At 38.7% G+C, this 19,504-nt stretch overlaps 5 protein-coding genes across 5 annotated transcripts in view; 3 read left to right on the forward strand and 2 right to left on the reverse strand.

Annotated features, from left to right (window-relative positions):
* The first annotated feature begins 72 nt into the window (after positions 1 to 72).
* Positions 73 to 2,915, forward strand: LOC105688999 (actin-related protein 8). Its single transcript, XM_012405688.3, has 8 exons — positions 73 to 385; positions 488 to 655; positions 747 to 1,238; positions 1,319 to 1,663; positions 1,731 to 1,877; positions 1,960 to 2,179; positions 2,267 to 2,395; positions 2,500 to 2,915. Exons 1-8 carry the CDS (start codon positions 356 to 358, stop codon positions 2,670 to 2,672), a joined length of 1,704 nt encoding a protein of 567 aa, XP_012261111.1. The 5' UTR covers positions 73 to 355; the 3' UTR covers positions 2,673 to 2,915.
* Positions 2,913 to 4,336, reverse strand: LOC105689000. The gene is made up of 5 exons (XM_012405689.3): positions 4,182 to 4,336; positions 3,667 to 4,046; positions 3,463 to 3,598; positions 3,327 to 3,383; positions 2,913 to 3,239 (listed from the first exon to the last, which is right to left on the reverse strand). Exons 1-5 carry the CDS (start codon positions 4,185 to 4,187, stop codon positions 3,090 to 3,092), a joined length of 729 nt encoding a protein of 242 aa, XP_012261112.2. The 5' UTR covers positions 4,188 to 4,336; the 3' UTR covers positions 2,913 to 3,089.
* A 27-nt stretch (positions 4,337 to 4,363) lies between these two features.
* On the forward strand, positions 4,364 to 6,838 carry LOC105689036. Its single transcript, XM_012405781.3, has 5 exons — positions 4,364 to 4,681; positions 4,948 to 5,053; positions 5,265 to 5,474; positions 5,598 to 5,807; positions 5,885 to 6,838. The coding sequence occupies exons 1-5, from the start codon at positions 4,521 to 4,523 to the stop codon at positions 5,939 to 5,941; spliced, it is 744 nt and encodes a 247-aa protein (XP_012261204.2). The 5' UTR covers positions 4,364 to 4,520; the 3' UTR covers positions 5,942 to 6,838.
* An 82-nt stretch (positions 6,839 to 6,920) lies between these two features.
* On the reverse strand, positions 6,921 to 11,664 carry LOC105689035 (D-3-phosphoglycerate dehydrogenase). The gene is made up of 7 exons (XM_012405779.3): positions 11,440 to 11,664; positions 10,681 to 10,823; positions 9,140 to 9,291; positions 8,574 to 8,926; positions 8,262 to 8,480; positions 7,737 to 8,165; positions 6,921 to 7,632 (listed from the first exon to the last, which is right to left on the reverse strand). Exons 2-7 carry the CDS (start codon positions 10,813 to 10,815, stop codon positions 7,385 to 7,387), a joined length of 1,536 nt encoding a protein of 511 aa, XP_012261202.2. The 5' UTR covers positions 10,816 to 10,823; positions 11,440 to 11,664; the 3' UTR covers positions 6,921 to 7,384.
* A 7,050-nt stretch (positions 11,665 to 18,714) lies between these two features.
* LOC105689001 (sodium-independent sulfate anion transporter-like) overlaps positions 18,715 to 19,504 on the forward strand; it is a 65,630-nt gene continuing 64,840 nt past the window's right edge. The window contains exon 1 of the mRNA XM_048660270.1: positions 18,715 to 18,819. Within this exon, the coding sequence (XP_048516227.1) occupies positions 18,795 to 18,819 (25 nt within the window). The 5' untranslated portion in view covers positions 18,715 to 18,794. The remainder of the gene's footprint in view (positions 18,820 to 19,504) is intronic.

Below are 19,504 nucleotides of genomic sequence, written 5' to 3' on the forward strand. Positions count from 1 at the left end.
CCGATGCGACCGATAATGCAGAACTACACGGTTAACGCCGTGCCCCGAGTGCCCCATTGCTTGCTTCAAATCATACCCACGGCTGGCTGCCTTTAAAAATCTCCAGTCAACGATTATGATATTCAAGATGTGTTGTGATCAACGAATTCTGGTTGTGATGCGATCACCTGAATATTTATTTTTAGTAAACAGAGAATAAACTCTGACGTTGAATTTGACAACAATTTAGCATGGCACTGTAAATAACATAACCCAACAAGGAAGGTTCGGGATCAATTTTGCGTTGTAAAACCTTGACAATAAAATAAGAAAATATTGTGGTTAAGAAGTATTGCTGCAAGAGAATTCTTCAAATATGCCAGTATTTCAAGAATCTTGTGCTGAGGTAATTAACTTCCACTCAAATCAACAGATATCTGAAAGATTAACTGCTGAGATAGACTATTAAACTTCTCGGTTATACTTGAGGCTAATTTCATTTTCACAGCAAATCCAGGCTCAGACGATAATTATAATTCATCCAGGATCGATGAATCTCCGCATGGGTCGAGCATCGGATCTAAATCCCAATACTTTACTGAATGCAGTTGCTAGAAAAAGACTGCAAGGTGGTTCAGAATACAAGGATCCCTTTCTTCCACCATTAGTAGCACGGGTGAGTTATTGAATCTGTAATACCTTTTGCACTTGTGCACATAATGTTTTCGGTAATGAAAAGTCCAGAATTGTCTCTAATCCTGCCATAGACGAAGGAGCTTACGCAAGCAATGGAAGAGTCCCGTCTTCAAGTATCTCATACTCTTCAGTCTTGCTTGCAGTCCGATGGAAGACGGAGATATGCAACACCTCCGCAACAGATAGCTGCTTTTAATCGTAGATCTAATCCAGAGACTCTTTCACCATCTGGTGGAGAATGGATAAAAACTGAAGAAACAGTGGTCGTTGGTGATGAAATTTTGTCTCTCAGTCCTGATGCGGATTACAATATTCACTTTCCTTATAAACGGGGAGAATTAAATGTCCACGCTGGACCTGGAGGAAGTCTCAGAGCTGTTCTTGCAGATTTGAAGACAATCTGGGAATACGTTTTGACAAAAAAAATGGATATTCCATTAAAAGATCTGCGCCATTATCGAGCTGTCCTTGTTGTACCAGATATTTATAACAGACAATACTTGAAAGAGCTGACGACTCTTCTCTTGTGCGAAATGAGTTTTGGAGGGTGCTTCCTTTTACAGGTATTTCGATTTCAGAGATTCTGTGATATTTCTAATGTGGGGTTTCAGCTGTGAAATAATTTTCAGAAACTATGATTTAGGATCATGTTGCAGCTACGTTCGGTGCAGGACTAGGATATGCTTGCGTTGTGGATGTTGGTGATCAAAAAACTTCAGTTTCTTGCGTTGAGGACGGGATTTCTCATCGGAATACGCGTGTACGAATGGATTTTGGTGGCGCGGATATAACCCAAACATTCTTTTGGTTGCTCCAAAAGTGTTCATTCCCTTACAAAAGTTGCAATGCTTCTAATAGGCTAGATGCACTACTCCTAGATCAATTAAAACGAGATTTTTGTCACGTTGATTTAAACGTCTGCGGGTCTCAAGAGAAGACATTCATTGTTAGGCAGCCTAAGATTCCAACAGAGAAATATACCCTCCAGGTATTATTCAAATATTGATTTTCATGATTTATATTAGAATTTAACTAATGGTCTAATTGATATGTAGGTTGGTGATGAATGCTTAGTAGCTCCTCTGAGTTTATTTCAACCTGAGTTGTTCAAAGTGACAGGAACTCACAACGTACACACACAAAAGCGATCTATGGGAGATCCAGAGGACCCACATGATGAAAATTACCTACGAGAAACCAGTGTAAGTGAAATCGAGTTCTCAGTTCTTTATTGTGAGTGAAAGATATTAGAAGGTACGTTGACACATATGATACACTTTTCAGAGGCGTGGTGCTAAAGAAAATTTAGAACAAACATTAGAATTGCCTGAAGAAGTGGCTACGCCTGCTGTCGCAGGTGAAGAGGAAGTGGTCGTTGATGCCGTTGATTCAGCTCCGATCAATTTAGGAATTCGGGACTTGGATATTCCGAGAGACTTTGTTGTTGGACCTCAGCAACTCTTAGGGCTTGATCACGCAGTTCTTCAAAGTATAGATCGATGCCGTAAGTGTGCAAATTTTTGCTAACCTACCTGGATTCTTCCATATCACGAGGCCAATGTAAATTAGCCGTAATTCCTGTTTTTTGCAGCGACTGATGACTTGAAACGAAAGATGTATAGTTGCATTTTAGTTGTTGGTTCTGGAATGAAATTTCAAGGAATAGGGATGTGGCTGCATAACAGGATATCGCTGCAAATTCCCTACATGTACAGAGCAGGTAATGTCACGTAGGTTTGTCATTACTCATCAATGACCAGGCATCAGTTTATATTTGGCTTCAGTAAGTTACTAACAATAAGATTCAACGCAATGTTTTTCCAGAACAACTTGACATCATAACTCACCCAAAAGAAATGGACCCAGGGATGACGGCGTGGAAAGGTGCTGCGATACTGAGTTGTCTAGAATCAGCACAAGAATTATGGATTGGTCGTCAAGAGTGGGAGCAAATCGGAGTTAGAGTACTAAGGGAAAGGGCACCATTCATGTGGTGAATATTGTAGGCTTTGATTAGACATCAAGCATTTGAAATTGTATATACTGAACGGAATTAGTCAGGACGACGTGTACGAACATTTACGATGAACCTCTCACGAGGTGAAATTGAAATTTTACGTAAAATGGTACCCATGAAGTAACTGAGGATGCTATGCTAGATGATAGCACGCAGGTTTAGTCACTGAAGTAATATTTAATTGAGTTTCTATGATACTAATAAAAATTTTTACAAAACATTCTATTCATATAAACGCCTGTGGTTTTTTATTTTTATAGTGTTGTATAAAATGTTGGAATATGGAAGAAAAATAATACATCAGATCGCTTTAATCACAATTTGAGTCCTCTCGATTTCATGAAACAGACTTTAACAAAGACCGTAATCAGACAATATGGAAATAAAACATGTTGGGCTATAGATCAACAAGCCGAACTTGATTTTTATTGTATGTATTATATACAATCACATCTGCTTCAAGTAGGTAATTTGCAACGTCTCTGTATTCTGGTTCTAGATCGACCCACACATCGTCACCACCAGAAAAATATTTAGAGCACAAAATCTAAAAAAAGAGCATAAGATTAACATGTGATAATATTCCCTGTGAAAAAAAAAAACAGACAAAAATTGATCGATCATAGATAATCACCGCCAAAAAATCTCTCATTTTTTCATCTGTGGGAAACATTACAGCCACAACTTTTTGCTGTAAATAAACAAATTATCTTAGAGTTTTTGCCAATTCATAATGGTCATACAGGAGTATTCTTTAATATTACACTCACCAATTCTGCTCTAACTTCTTTGAATATTTTATTGGTTGTACCAAGTTCATCTGCATATGTTTTACCTGCTATTGTTTTATTTGCCGCTGAGCAAGCTTCTTTCATCTTGATCAATTCTATTTTTTTTTCCTTCAATCTACAATGAATAAAAAGAAGAATACAACAATACCTGCTTGTGTTCAGATTTGTTAGAAGCTTCCATACCGGCTAATTTCTGTCTGTTGCTTATGGAGATTATTCGTAGCTAGTTCTACAAGTTCTTCCATGTTTTTAATATCCTTTGCTAATTGTGCAAGTGTTCTTGTGTACATATCAATAGTGTCAGGAATTAAACACTCATCGGCTTTGTCGTCATCTAATTGTCGGGTAAAACTTGCGGTAAGCTGCTGTTGCTTCTCAAGAGTGTCTGATGATTTGTCAAGTGGAATAAACAGCTGATTATTCATCTGTACATTATAAACGTGTTCCAACTCTTGATCTCGCTCTAATTTCAAATCCGTCAATGTTCCAAGCGTATCTTGTAAAGTAAACTCGCTACCATCTATAAGTTGGAGAGATATACTGTCTGAACTGCTTGAATCACTCTGTGAAATAGAAATTTCTTCTGCATTAATTTTTGTTATAGGTACTTTCTAAACATGTACATTTCACTCTCAAGGAGATTGATAGTCAATCACTGGTTGATAGCGAGGTTTTAGACAATTGTTCCGTGGTCTTACCATCATTTCTGTGGGACTAAATATTTGGAGTTGAAAAATTTGAGTGCGTAAAATACGTTATTTTGCGACTAGGTAAATTAACCCACGCTTGTTGACCGAACGATGACTGAACAGTGAACGTCGATGAATACGTAGGTAAACCACTAGGTAAACAAATTCAAACGACTTCTAAAACGAAAAATGTAGCCAACATGTGGCGCTGGGATCTGTGTAAAATGTAAGAGAGATCCCTACTGCCGTTCTTCTGCAATTGCTAGGACTCCTCGTGAATTTTATCGATAAAGAAGAACTTCACTGGTGGATCACCGTCTTAAATAGTAGTCTGTCAAATGCATAAAAATGTCTGTGGACAATGCAATATTAGTTACGTTTATAACTACGATATTGGCAATTAATGTTGCTGACTCGTTCGCAGAATGTGTATCTCAAACACCATGTAGTTGTGTCATGTCGAATGGACAGGGTTACGATTTATCTAAAATTGGTGGTACTAAAGACGAGTGAGTTATTTTGTGTTTTCTTTGTATTTTTTAGACTACGCACATTTCCGTATTTAATTTTAGTTAATGAATCTCAGACATTCAATTTACCAGTAATGTATTCTACAGGCGCTAAGAGTTCAGTTTCACTCTTGTGTCGTTCACTGAAGATTATTACCAATCATTAGTTAACGCTTGTGTATAGCGTTGATCATAACCTGAGGATGTATTTTCTACATCAACTCGTTGAAGGTAAACGTATTATTGTCGTGTGTTTCATGTTGCAGCTTCATTGAATCAACGACCGTTTACAATCGGACATTCTACCTTCATCCTTGTGGCAAAAAAGATCTGCCGCCTGGCAAAATAAAACCCTCTTGTATTGATGCCTCGGTAAGATTTTTTACAAATAATCACTTACTGTATTAAAGATGAAGGATTTGATTATCTTCGAGCCTCATTTGTGAAGCTGATTATGGACCAACGTTTTCAGAGGTTCAGGAACCTTCTTAGTTACTCAATGCTTCTAGGTGTCTAGTGCACGGTGCATATCCGGATAATAACTGTTCGATGTCTTTCATGATTCTGTATGCAATTCTTCCAGCTATGTATGTACAATGAGACACTCAGCACAGTTATTCGTTTCGAAGAGACCAAAATTACACTGTCATCAACTGATCAACCCCACCTAATTTATGAGACTAGTATTGGTAAATCTCGTGTCACTGTAAATGTCACTTTAGTGTGTGATCCATTCCTGAATGTCCCACCAATACTTGTTGAGTTCAACAATACAGCGAGTGCTTCAAATCATGTGAGTATGACAATTTTAGGTTTGACAATTTCTGCAGAATGTAAGAAAAACTTATCAAGTTGGATACTTAATACAATTCTCAACAAGATATTCATGTATGATTGATTTATTTGCTTTTTTCAGAGCCTAATATTAGTGTCTCCACACGCTTGCAGAAAATTAATGCATTCTAGCGGCTTGTCGACGGGGTCAGTATTGGTTATCATGCTGCTTGTATTTAGTGGAGTATATTTTCTTGGAGGAGCTGTGGCGTTGAAACTGGTGAGAGGAGCAACTGGTTGGGAAATGTTGCCAAATCATAAATTCTGGTTTGACCTTCCAGCACTAGTCAGAGTAAGAGAAATGATTTATTTTTGATGCTCATTATTATGGAACTAGCCGCTGAGACTACGGAATTTCTATTTTTCTAGGATGGTATTGCCTTCACTTTCAATGGCTGTAGAACTGTCAGCTACAATCAAATATAAGGGTTCGATTGTTCTCTTTCGTTTCTAATAAATAGCCTCACTAAGGTTTTTTTTATCATCATTTAGTTATCACAAGTGTCAGACTCGAGCTGCTGAGTAGTTCATTTCTAGATGATAACATAACTCACCGAATTACTCCTGAATCAGCTTTAGACACTTGCTGCTAATGTGGCATATACATCAACAATATCATATGCACAAAGATTTTGTCTGAACGGGCCATTTTATTCGGTGCCTATCCTATATCAAAGCCGTTCTTATCTGACATTTGTCCAAATGAATGTGAAAACGCTTTTACTTTCATCTTACTTTTATAAATTGTTGATTTTTTGTTTGTTCTTTTGGTTTCAATTCGTAATAACAGACTGGCGGCATAATTAACACAAATCTTCAAATTCGATACCATCTATAAAAGTTTTCACAAGTACACAACACCAAGGGGTTTTATAACAGTATTAGAAGAATCACAGCTTTATACCTATATTTTTCTATAAAATATTTTTCTGAATAGAACAGTTTTCGTTACATTTATTATGCTGTTAAGTCTCACCCGCTTTTGATTTTACTCTCAAATTTTGCGTTATAAGCTTTGGTTGTCTGAATAGAGCTGTTGCCAAATTTCTTGGTGTCTAGATGCGGAAAAGCCTTTGTTGGTTTTTTCATAGTGTCGGAAGGAACTCGTGATATTATGAAAGAACATACATATTACCGCATATTCATACACAGCATAAAATGAAAATGACAAATGATGAGACAAGTAAGGATCGAAAAATGTAGGCATTGTTCTACCGTTTTGGTGTTCTATTTTTTTACGTACGATCTAGACACCTTAGTTTTAAGGAATTTCATACAACTGAAACATATTTGTATATTGCAATAAATATTCTATTATCAGTACAAAGGGGTTGAACATCCATAATTCAAAATTTTTACAGGGTTTTATGTTTTTTGAAATTGAGAAAAGGCAAAGATCCAGTGATTAAACAATTTACGTGATATTTATTTGCTATACGTATAAATTTCTAAATATATAAAACAGTACAGAAAATTTAATGGCAGACTTATATGCTAAGTGAACAATTATTTATTATACTAATTGAAGAGATGTTTTTTTTTCCTAAACTAGTCTATAAATAACAGAACCGTAGGACTATGATAATCGTCGACAAAAGTTTCTTGGCTCTACCAGAGATAAATATGAGTCAGCGTAAAGTGATATTCATGATCCATGAATAATGGTGGAATCTGATCTTAGTTAGAGTCTCCGCCTTTTTGAAACATGGAAAACATAACGTCGTTATTTCAACATACTATAAGCAACGGCCAAATATGAGCTTTGCAATACTGAATCAATATAAAATTCACAAGGTGCCGTAATAATTTTTTTTGCGGCGGTTATCCTGCGATTTTTGAGCATACCGATACTGCGGAAAATATGAAACTTCAAAAGCTCTCGACACCCTGAACAGGTACTGTGATTTCCTGGTTCGTTTGGATTGCGAACCATTTGTCCGTTGTGTTGAGGCTCTGGATTTGAACGCCCTTGGCCGCAAGGGTCGTTACAATGTTCGTAAGATCGCTGGGTCCGTTTCCGCGGTACAGTGAAAGATTTTCATGAAGAACAACGCCGTTTGGGAAAACGGCATCGTCAATTGACAGAAGCAGAGGCTCGTTTGCTCCACGTACAGTGCCTGTGAAAAAAAAAACAAAAACCAATCTCGTAAGTATCGGAAAAAATTACCATAAAAATGTTGAAATTACAATATCTCTGAATAATTTAACCGAGTGTAATCACCTTTGACTTGGTGCTGGCCGACCTTTACGATAACTGCGTCTTCGCCTGCGGTATGACTTTCTTTGATACTGACTCCGATGTCTTGGGCTAGAACGGGCGCGTTAACAAGATTCAATCCATTTTTTGTTTGCCCACTTAGAATTCCGACCAAAACTGCGGTGTGAACGAACTTTTTCTTCTCCATGCCGTTTCCAACGGTCTGGCTTTCAATACTAATTCCCTCTGTCCCCTTTACGAATTTACTTCCTAACTGACCAAGTTTCTTGGCCACGTTTATCCAGGGTGCATTTACGTCCGACAACGCTGCTACCAGAACTGGTGCGTTAACGATACCAGTCACCGAATACGCGGTCGATTTTCCAGAAAGAGCTAAAAACTGTTCAGCTATCTCGACAGCCACCCGCTGCTGCGCCTCCGCTGTACTTGCACCTGTTGGATGAAATAATTACGTCAACTTGCCTTATTGTTAAAAATATTGCGTGCAAGAGATTTCTTATAAGTACATCTCTAGAAAAACTAGCTCACCCAAATGTGGAGTGGCGATAACTTTGGGATGTTGAATAAGCTCTAAGGTAATAGGATTCTTTGGAGGCTCTTCGACGAAAACGTCGAGTCCAGCTCCTCCACAGTGTCCAGATTTCAAAGACTCGAGAAGGGCTTCCTCATCGACGATACCGCCTCGTGCAACATTCACGATACGCACCCCTTTTTTACTTTTCGCAAGAGTCGCGGCATTTATCAAATCTGTAATTAGTTGGATGGGGAACGGTGTTAGTTGTAGTTCATTAGGACAATAATGATGGCAATATTCTCTCCAATTCTAGGGGTTCATCTTACTTCTAGTTTGAGGTATGAGTGGTGTGTGAACTGTGATGTAATCAGCAAGTGGCCAGATCTGATCCAATTCCAATTTGGTAACACCGAACTCTCTAGCTGCTTCAACTGACATCATTGGATCGAATCCGATTACTTTCATACCATAGGACTGCATCCTAATAGAAACTTCACGGCCGATACGTCCGAGCCCCAGAACCGCGAGGGTTTTTCCAGACAGTTCAAATCCAGAGTATAATTTACGGTCCCAACGACCCTCCCTTAAAGATTGAGCAGCCTGTGCAACATTTCGTGCCAAAGACGATATCAACGCACAAGTCAATTCGCAAGCACTTATGCTGTTTCCTCCAGGGGTGCTGAATGAAGAAATACAATGATCAGATATGTTGGAAAAAAAAATGTTCATCGTACATTTACATCGCGGCGTATTCTCAGTTTATTTTTTCTCTCCTTTTTGGTGTGGGTGGGAAAACAAATTGTTAAGACATTTCGAGTGAGAATTGATCGGCATTTATTCCGCACTTTGACCAAAGATTGAGAGAAAAAATCTGATTTCGTGAATTACTCACTTCACAACAACGACTCCTTTGCGAGTTGCGGCTGCAAGATCGATGTTGTCGACGCCGGTACCAGCCCGACCGACAATTCGGAGACCAGATGTGGCCGCTAAAACCTCCGCGGTAACTTTAGTATCGGATCGAACGATCAGTCCATCGTGTTTCTGATAAACATACGAATACAAACGCTATTAGAATTGTTTGAATAACGATCTTGGCGAAGATTTTGCCAGGGTCATTCCATAATGTACGGTGAGGTGCCTATCGCCTGCACTTGTGCTTCGTCCCTATCGTATGTTTACTTCGTATTTAAACGACATGTTTATCTCATAACTATATTCTTGCATCTGGTCTGCCGTTTGCATATACATATACATGTATGTTTGTCGCATCAGATGCAGTTCAGATGGGTCGATGAATTTATTTAGTTATTAATTTTGTTTTTGTTTCTACAATTTTGTACAATTTTGCAATCGCGGAATCATGGAGCAGCAAAGTGAAAAGAAAAACAACAATGTATGACCGACCGACAGAAATTCTGGAATACGCGAACCAATTTGTACAGCGGGGTTTGTAATATCCTAACAACGGCCCTGCAGAAAATACGCCCATGCTTCTGGTTTGAATATAAAAGCACGCGTTCGTCAGATGGGCGTCTATTTATATCTTTACAGAGGTGAAATAGCGGAGGAATTTCTAAGGAAACTAGACACTGAAAACCTCTTAAAAACGATAGAGGAAAAATAATAATTCAATTACTCTGCTTTTTGGTAGTTGGACAGATTTATCCTAATGTAATATCGATGTATTCGTGGCAACAATTCATATAAATCTTTGAGTTAATTATGAGAGTCTGAATTGCGTATCGTTGCAGTTGCAGCTACCGATGGAATTGGTGGAAGTAGAGAAAGAGGAAAACCTTGAAAATAAAACTACTTGTATGTGCAATGAAAAAAAATCAAACAGTGCAATGACCCATATTGACTGGTTCTGGTAGTCGGTAAACTGGTTATAACTAGTGTTTAGACTTCGGACAAACGAGCGAGATATAAACTGACGAGAAAACGCGCATTCATACTCATGTATTATGCAGCGATGGATACGTATATTTTTTTTAGTCAGAAATTCACACAAGTATCAATTTCTCTGTGTGTGTGTGTAAACGCGTCTGTATCTTTCATGTTTGATCGCAACACGCAACTGGTGTCGTTTATTAAGTTATTCCGTCAATATGTTTCCTTTGCGAAACGGCATTTTTTATTCTCTACACAGATTAATCGTCGTCAGTGTAGTATATTTATATACGAATGTTTTGTTCACGTGATATATTATCAATTAATCGGCTAACCGGTATAAGTATAATCTAACAATATGTTGAGGATTTTCGACCCGCTGCTGTTTGCTTCTGCAGATAACGCGGATTCATAAGCGCGACAATTACACGCTATTTCCTGGGTGTGATTGCTACCGATTACATCGATCGAGATATTCGCATGACAACTGACTATTTCTACAATGACTGATATAACTCTCTTCTATTTTCAGATAACTACCTTAATCTCCTGTATGAGTTCTTCCTTGGACATTTTATACTTGGTCGTAACCGGTACTCCATGACTGGTGAGAAGCTGGACGCAAGCATCGTCGACAGCGTCGCTGATCAAAACGCTTCTCAGATCAATAGGCATGGTGATATCTATAAAATAAATCGAGTATGTAGCCAAAGATTGTAAGTCAGTCACTCAAGACTTGGCATGGACAATGTTTCGTTACGAGGCATAGACTGTATTGAAAGTCGCGACAAACATCGTCGGTATACAGGTGAATGTTTTATATTTTTTTTTCAGGAAAAATGTGTAAGAGACCGCGTGTGTGAGAGGAGTTATAAAAGTCTGGAGAAGCAGTAAAAGACTTTGGAGAGAAATTTTCCAGTTTTCTACTTCACCCGCCTAAGAATATAAACCCGGGACTTTTGAACTGCGATAAATTTTTTAAATCGTTGAATTGAAACTCAGACGTTGTCTGTCTGCGCTGTGTGTTTTGAGCCCGCACCGGCTTCGAATTGATTGCGAAACTTTCATGTGCAATAACGTGTGCGGTATAACAATAATGATAACAATTCCGTTTGCAGCACTCCTTTAGTTCTCCAACAAATTTTCCAAGGCTGGAATATACGATTACATTCAACTGAGATGATATTCCGAAAATCTAAGTATGACGGTTCAATTTAACTCGAAGTAATTACCATTAATTAACCGAAGATCGTCGATTTAAACATGATCCATAGATCTTCTATGATAAATTATTCTCACCTGTATTTATTTATAGATGTTTTTCTTCAAGAAGATGATCCCCGATAGGTTTCCAATAGTTTGGCCTTTCTTTTCGTCAAATATCGTTAGACGCTTGGTATTCGATGATAATTAACCGCTATCACCAGTATTGTCAAATGTCTATGACAAATTCTCTTCTGTGAATAAACTCGGAAACGAGAATACACTCGATACTATCTAATACGTCGGGCGCACTGTACTGGCTAAACTCTCCGCGGAGACTTCGTTATATACAACTAGGAGAGACCTTTCTATCTCTCTCTCTCCTCTCTTTCCGCCTCTCACTCACTCCAACACATTTAATCAACTGCTCATTCAATATTAATAACGTAGACCGTACACATCGTGTACCGTGAGCTCTTGTAATACAACGTTATTTTTCGCCAACATATTTTTCGTTTTGTCTAAGTTCTGGCGCAATTCTGACGTATAATAAACTTTCTTGCCCAACTATACGAGAGACGCGTCACTATCTACGGGATTGATAAGAGATCCGGATTTCGTCAATAATTATTTATTTATCTGCATTAACATGAATCAATAGCTATTATTGTGTGAAATTATAATTTGCTTCTAAAAATCACATTAGATCCATATTGCACAACACAATAATTGCGATTTCGACGACGCGCGATCACCGACGGTATTATTTCAATTTCCAATCTAATATGTTATTTTTCAGCCATTCCCATTCATTCATTATTTTCTCCTCTGTACCGCATGGGAATTGAATGCGGCGAAATTTCCATCAACGATTTTGGAATTTGTACCTAAAGATCGTTTGCACACATTGATATCGAATAATCGAATAGATTCATTTTTATTTCCCGACTGACCACTGGCGATAGAATTTTCGGGCGAGAATTTGTTTTAATGAACACGTGTCGGATTCGTGTATAACTTCAGAGGTAGTTTATCATTTTTGTCTTATCGCTTCAGCTGATCAAATAGAATACAATAACGATCGCATAGCCTTAGTCTGTATCAATCATTCCGTCATTTTGTTCCTCCTCGAGTAACTTGCCGGTCACATGAAACGATGCGATTATATGAAGAGCTAAAAAAATCGCGTCGTATCTGCAGGCCGATTGAAAGGCAGAGTCGTTGTAAAGTTGCAATTAAAATATGACGGATACTCATTTTTCAGCTGTGAGTTAAGCGAAATAAGAATACGTCGTCTTCAATCCGCATAGAGTGCGCAGAGGTCGTATGTAAGTGGTTGCTGGGGTTCCACCGCGAATACGCGGATAAAACATTTAGAAAATATTTATAAAGTCGTGATAAGTTCGCATCGCATTGATAAACCTCGACCCAACATCCTCCGCGTGTACAGCGTTTTTGTATTTTTCAAATTGTAATTGAAAAAAATCTCGATGTCTCACGCGCGTCATCGATTTTCACCAACGCCTTGAAGGGGGGTCCTGGAGATCAAGAAGTTCTTCGACACCGAACAGAATTATCAACCCCCAAGAGAGAATTATCTCGTCGTTGACATTCAGCCTGTAAAATGACAGCGGATTTTGTCATTTCTTCTATTTTTAACGTTCAATTTTCGCCACCGCAGTATTCATGTGTAAAATAGCGAGAGCAATAATTGTACTTCACGAATCTCGGCGGTGTATCGTTGGAGTTTGAAATTATTAACTCTTAGGAATCATTACTTTATTATTATATTAGTTTACATGGTATATTCATTTTTATAATCAACCAAGTTATATATCGAGGTTAGTGATTGAAGTGCAATTGAACATACTATACCGATTATAAAAGTTTTCAAATACTGAGATTTATTTCAAAAACTTTTCATTGATACATTATCAATAGAATTTAAAGAGGCCATCACGAAGATCAGCTCCCGTGAGTTATAGTAGTTGATTTTATCATTTAATATAAATAAAACTAACTCATATTCCAGATATGCTGTTTCCTTGACAAGCAACGCCTATCATATTTCATCCCTTTTCCTTACTAACTGGTAGAGATGCCATACTCTTTCAAACGGAGACATCGTGCGGGACGACGAATTCGAGTCAAACGGTTCTGTGCACCGATAAGAACAGCGATTAGAGCAGCCGCAAGGTTCGAAGTAACCAAATGGCAACTGCTCAGGTAGCAAAGAAACCGGTGGCAATAGTTGCGCCAATACCTGCATGAGGATCGTGAAATCCAAAAAGAAATAGCCAAATATTAACGCAAGAGTTGAAGAGGTCAAGTCAATCGTTCCCCCTTGTCCCCCTTCATTACCAACTGATTGTGAGCTAGAGAGACTTTTATAGCCCGCTACGCCCTACCGCTAAATATGCATATAATCGCATTCATTTTCTTTAATAAATGCAAATTATATTCACCCACTTGATTGGGAACCTAACCTCATCAGATCCCTGACATCCCAGCACACAGTGTGGAGCGACTTTCATGTCCACTCAGGGATCAGAATGTTATGAACGGGTAAATCTAAATCGATTAGTTTTTCCTTTTTTCGATTCTTGTCACAAAAAATGTTCGTATGCTATCCCCATCCCAGGTGGCGGCCTGGGACGGGGGTGTCGCACCAGCCTATTCGAATATGCTATGCTGATTGTGAGTTTCGGTTGTAATAATTCGAGCAATTTTCATTTGTAAATCGTCCTATTGGTACGAGTGAAACATATGAATAACCGAAGAAAAACAATTCGTTCAAATGCGTCAATTCGTACAGCTAATTACGTCAAATTTCTAAACTTTTTAATCTCTGAATAATTCTAATTGGCGTTAGCGTTATCTTCGACGAGTGTTATTCTTCAATTTTCTAGGTTGGCTTGCAAAACATTCGAGTGAAATTGGAGATAAACAGAGTATCATGTTTTCAGCAACGATCGCCGACGTCCACGTATCCGACCCCCAGCAGCGGCACGGTGGTATCTCGGATCGTATTATGTACTTAATTCATGTGAGATATAATGTAGGTATATATGTATATAATATGGCAGCTACGATAAGAGGACCGATAAAATATCTTCCCCGCGAAGCAAACATTATTATATGTCGTATCATAGATACGGTCGTATATTATAGGGACAAATAACTATACATATGAGAAATTGCGAGAGATTTATCGATGATCATTACATAATCAGATTACAACGGACCGCGTTTAATTCCTCAAACCTGCACTATTGTACGATCCGAGAATAATAATCTTACATATATTGCTACGCTCCGACCGTTGAGCTTAGACTTTTTTACTTTATATGTTGGGCACCAAATCGTTTTAACGATTAATGAAATTTAACGAAATAGAAACTCTGTATCTCAGGGCGTTTGGAAATACATCCTGGGTGGACCGAATAAATTAGGAGCCAAGGACACGTAGGAAGAAAGGATTGAACAAGGATATTTATTTTTATCAAGGAACAATAACTAAATTTGAACACTATAACAGGAATATTCTTTACAGGAACAGGAATATTTTGGATACAATATTTGGATTAACTTCCTAGGATTTAATAATGTAGGTGTGGGGGAAAAACTAGACAGACAGAGAGGCCGAAGCTCGGTCCGCGATGCTGTTAATCACCCTTGTTTGTGACTATACCCCTTTTTTACCGATTGAGGGATTTTTATCAAGCCTCTTGATCGCGATTATAAACTTGAAGTTAAAGACTCTATTTATGTAACTCTACTCAGGAATATGGATTGTGTAAGCCGGACAGGCAGAAAGACCGAGGTACGATCCGCGATGCCGGAACAGACAAAATCCAGAAAATGCAAACAAGTAAATGGGAAGCCGAGACAGGCAGAAGGACCGAGGTACAATCCGCGTACTTTGTTTTGGCCCTCTGTCGGTCGCGAATTAGACCGATGTATTTAATATTTGATCTTTCATAGCCATCACGGTTCCTACGAGGCACCCTTTTCTCAAAACAAATGAATGCCCCCTCACGGATGGTCACCCATACAACTTTATAAAATTAATTTTATTAATTTTATATTAATTAATTCTATTTCTAATAGGCTAGGTAGGGACCATCGTACGCCACGTTACAATATATAAAATGAAATATACATATTCAATTAAAAAATATAATAGCTGGTGTACATACTATATGTAGATGAAAGATTCAAATCACGGCGTATTCACCGTGGCTTATTCTGGTTCCTAAATGACGAAGGCGGTTGCCGCAGATTTTTCATATTAAACCGCGCACAATATACTCAGCGTTTTTCCCAATCTGGATTATCTGGAGTAATCGCTCGACAAAATAATAGATAGCTATATGATACGTGCGGCGTCGCAGTGATCCTGTATAATCGAATGGAGAAAAATGAAGAGGACAATAAAACAGGGGGAGTAAATGTGACGGTAAATTTTTATACACTCCGGGAGATTATGCCGCAGATCTTGTATCGAGCGGATACCGAGCAAACGGATATAAAAAAAAAAAATGAAGTAAATGATGCTCCGCCAGTTTTTATCCAGCTGTTCTAATGCAATCCGAGTGGAACCGGTTTGTGGATTTCGACCCCGCTCAAACCTCATCGATAACGTCGGGAAGAATATACGATAACGATTATAGTCATGTGATCCAGATTCCATTTAGTGAACTTCGCTGATTCATACCTACATTAATAATCGTCGAATTGTCAGTTGATCCGGATTTTAACGCTACAAAGCGATGGGGACGAATTCTGTAATTAAGTCATCAATTACGCAATCCATTATCTTTAATTTACAGATGCTGATACGCCCTCTCACTTCCATTATCTTTTCTCGACCTTAGAAAAATAATCGAGCCGCCAAATTCAGAGTGAAGTTAAATGATTGAGATGCTTTGAAAGTGGATATCGAATGGGCCGTACCTATACCTACGTGTACGGGAGTGATCACCCGGATGATTTCGTTTTTCTCGGAAAAGTTATTGGTTAGCCTAGAATTTGGTCGTTTATCACCATCGAGGAAACATATTAGGTATTTTGCAGCTGCAGAGCTTGACCCTTAACGATCGATTCGCGGGGTGATCAATGATCATTTCCCGGGAAAAACTTTAACGCCGGTAAGAGTTTCAATTTTCTCTATTCACCTTTGTTCGATGGGGAAAGGAAGAAGAAGCATAGAGAGGAAAAAATGAACTTTTTCACTTCTCGTCGAATGTTATGCAGCCCGAATAATTCGGGGATGTGGTAATTAGAAGGACCGATCTACCGTCCGAATCGAGAGAAAATTCAGATCGCCGGTATCGCGCGGTTTGAAATACGGGTTACGTACGAAGACCTTCGCGATAATCGTATTAAAAAATTGTACTCGACAGAAGTGATGAGGGCTCATCCGACGGCAGGGTTTTCGCGGGGCGGTTAATCTTGAATCCAAATGCTAAATGGTTTGTACAGATAAAAATCGACTATCCGTCGTTCCGCTCTCGGAAACTATCTCGATTGTCTCGCTGAATAAAAAGCGAACGATCCACCAGAACATAAAATTGTAAAGCTTCTCATTTTTATATTATTCGACTCCCTCTCTTATCCGACGAGAACAGAGGTTAGGTTAAAGTGCGCTTTTCTTTCCTCCTATCATGGATATGTTCAATATATCTCTGCTCCTATCCAAAATCTCCATCGATGTCAAATGGCAATGCAGCGCAAGGAGCGAGTATCAGGATACACCGAAAACTCTTACGAGAAATCCGACGTTTTTAATAATGCACGTATGAATAATTTCCGCAGGAATACATACGCATACATTCATTCATCATTGAGTACGTCAAATTCGGTGTACATATTCTTGTCCGTCGCTCAATTTCCAATTCATTCTTATACAAATAAAATATACGAGAAAATTTTACGCTCTGTTTCCTCTGCGCTCCTCATTCCTTTCTTTTCCTTTTTCGCCGTTTGCGATATCTCCTTTTCATTTATTCAATTTTTTCTTTCTCTCCCCTGCTCGCTCACGTTTTTGCATGTCGGAAATCATACACCGGCCTTGAAACATACCTCCGGCTACGTGTGTGTGTGTGTTATCTACGAATGTGTAACCATTAAGTTTTACCTCCGACTGCGGCAAGCGGATAAATATTTCTAAGAGAATCCTCCCGGAATAAGTGATGTTCTCACATGGGGCATAAAGTTACTGCAACGTACGGTCGGTTCACCCCACACTATACGCTACCCACATTCCCTGGGAGTGCTTTACGCCCCGGAATTACCTTCTGGAACATGCATGTACGCGATCCACTCGTGCTGCAGCTCGTATACACGTATGCACGATCCATACGTATGCATGTATGTAATGTACACCACGAATCGCATTTGTCTGAAAGGAAATTTATACGAATTATTATAGTGTAATATGTACTGCGGATGTGATACATATTGGGCTAGTCCGTATAGCTGGAGGAAAATTTAAATTTTTATATTTTCATTGGCCGAAGCGTACCAGGTTCGATACATTTGAAACGATATTTCCCAAATCTATTGCCCAATGTCACTATTTATCGTTTTCAGCTGAATTCTGTAGCAGATAAATTTGTTATCATTGCCGCAAAATGAATTATTATATCGGCGCATCGATTCGAATTAACCGTAGGATCGATCGCGGGAATTATCTAACAATCAGGGTGCATAGAATGTGCGATTCAAATGAACAGATGTCGCTAGTATTTCGATTCTCCGTGTCGAGTGGGAAACACGGATGTACCAAATGGGTAATCTTTGCTTTTCCGAGAATCGTACAAAGCCCGATGCACCGATAGACATGCTTTCCGCGTAAAACCGTTTTCCTATACCGTACATAACATCCCATTGAACCAAGTCCGTTTGAAGGCATCGGATTTCATCCGGATTTTCGGCCCTGACGGAGGATTCATTAGTCGAACAAACCCCTAAATATCCCTATGTACTCCGAGGGTGGGTCATTGTACGTAACGTATGTATAGTAATCGAGCTTAACATTCCACGAGAATTCCTCTCACTGAGCAGTTTTAAGGACTTCAGGGATATTTCCGTTCCCGAATGACCGGAGCTCACATTCTATGGGGTGTTAGGGACCGGAATTGGCCTTCAACTTCGAATAGGAATGGCAGAATTTCGTGTACGCTAGATACCATAGTGTATACACGTATATACAATGTATATCTACGATGACCTCCGTAACGTGCGGGTATTATCTTAACGAAAATTCGTCAGATTTTTCTGTTCACAAAAAAAAAAAAAAAAAGAAAAATCATCATCATTCAATTTTCATGTATGTTATCTGTAGTGGTAGACATCGAGAGGGAGTAATCCACAGAACGGTTAATCGTGAACGCTGCTCCGGTCTTCAGTCTTCGAAGTTTGTCGAAAAACGTAGATTAAACTTTTTGATGTCACGAGCGCACAACAAACGAGGTAAGGCTACGATAAAAATTTTTTTAACCATCTACCCGTATACCGATTGACTAGACTGCGTCGAATATCTATCCGCAAGACATCGACGCCTCGATGATTGCTGTTGAAGCTTCGATGATTTGTGCAACGCGTGTCACGGTTCCACGTGTAATCTTATCTCCAGACGTTCCATAATCCGGAAGGGTTAACGGGTCATGGCCGTTGCGACGATACGCATACGTATACCATACGTATAATAACCAGTGTGAGCCGAATCGGAATCAAAAATAAAAAAAAGAACCGGTCACTTTTTACATCAGCTAAGTGCAACGAATCTATTTCTTTTACAGCTCAGAAAATGCCGCAGGAATGCTATAACAACATCGTTGACAAATATACGTGTATTACCGCAAGTGCAGTAGATCTTCGTGACGGCTGACATTTTGAATTACGTCCAAGCATAGAGTTTTTGGATGTGATTTTTTTTTTGTCGGAAAACAGGTTCAGTGTGTATTGTGCACGAATTGTTTGCAATTTTTTTCATTTTCTTTCAACTCTGGAAGTATAGTTTTATTCTGTTTCCTTTCGACTTTTTCTTTCAAGTGGCATGTATTTTAGGAATCCTAGACTTCGTTCGGTTTCTTGATTTTTTTTTTTTTTCTTTTTTTTTTCTATTGTTTGGCTTTGCTCTTTTAATTGCACGTGG

Source organism: Athalia rosae, chromosome 1, assembly GCF_917208135.1.
Source record: "Athalia rosae chromosome 1, iyAthRosa1.1, whole genome shotgun sequence".
Classification (NCBI taxonomy): Eukaryota; Metazoa; Arthropoda; class Insecta; order Hymenoptera; family Athaliidae; genus Athalia; species Athalia rosae.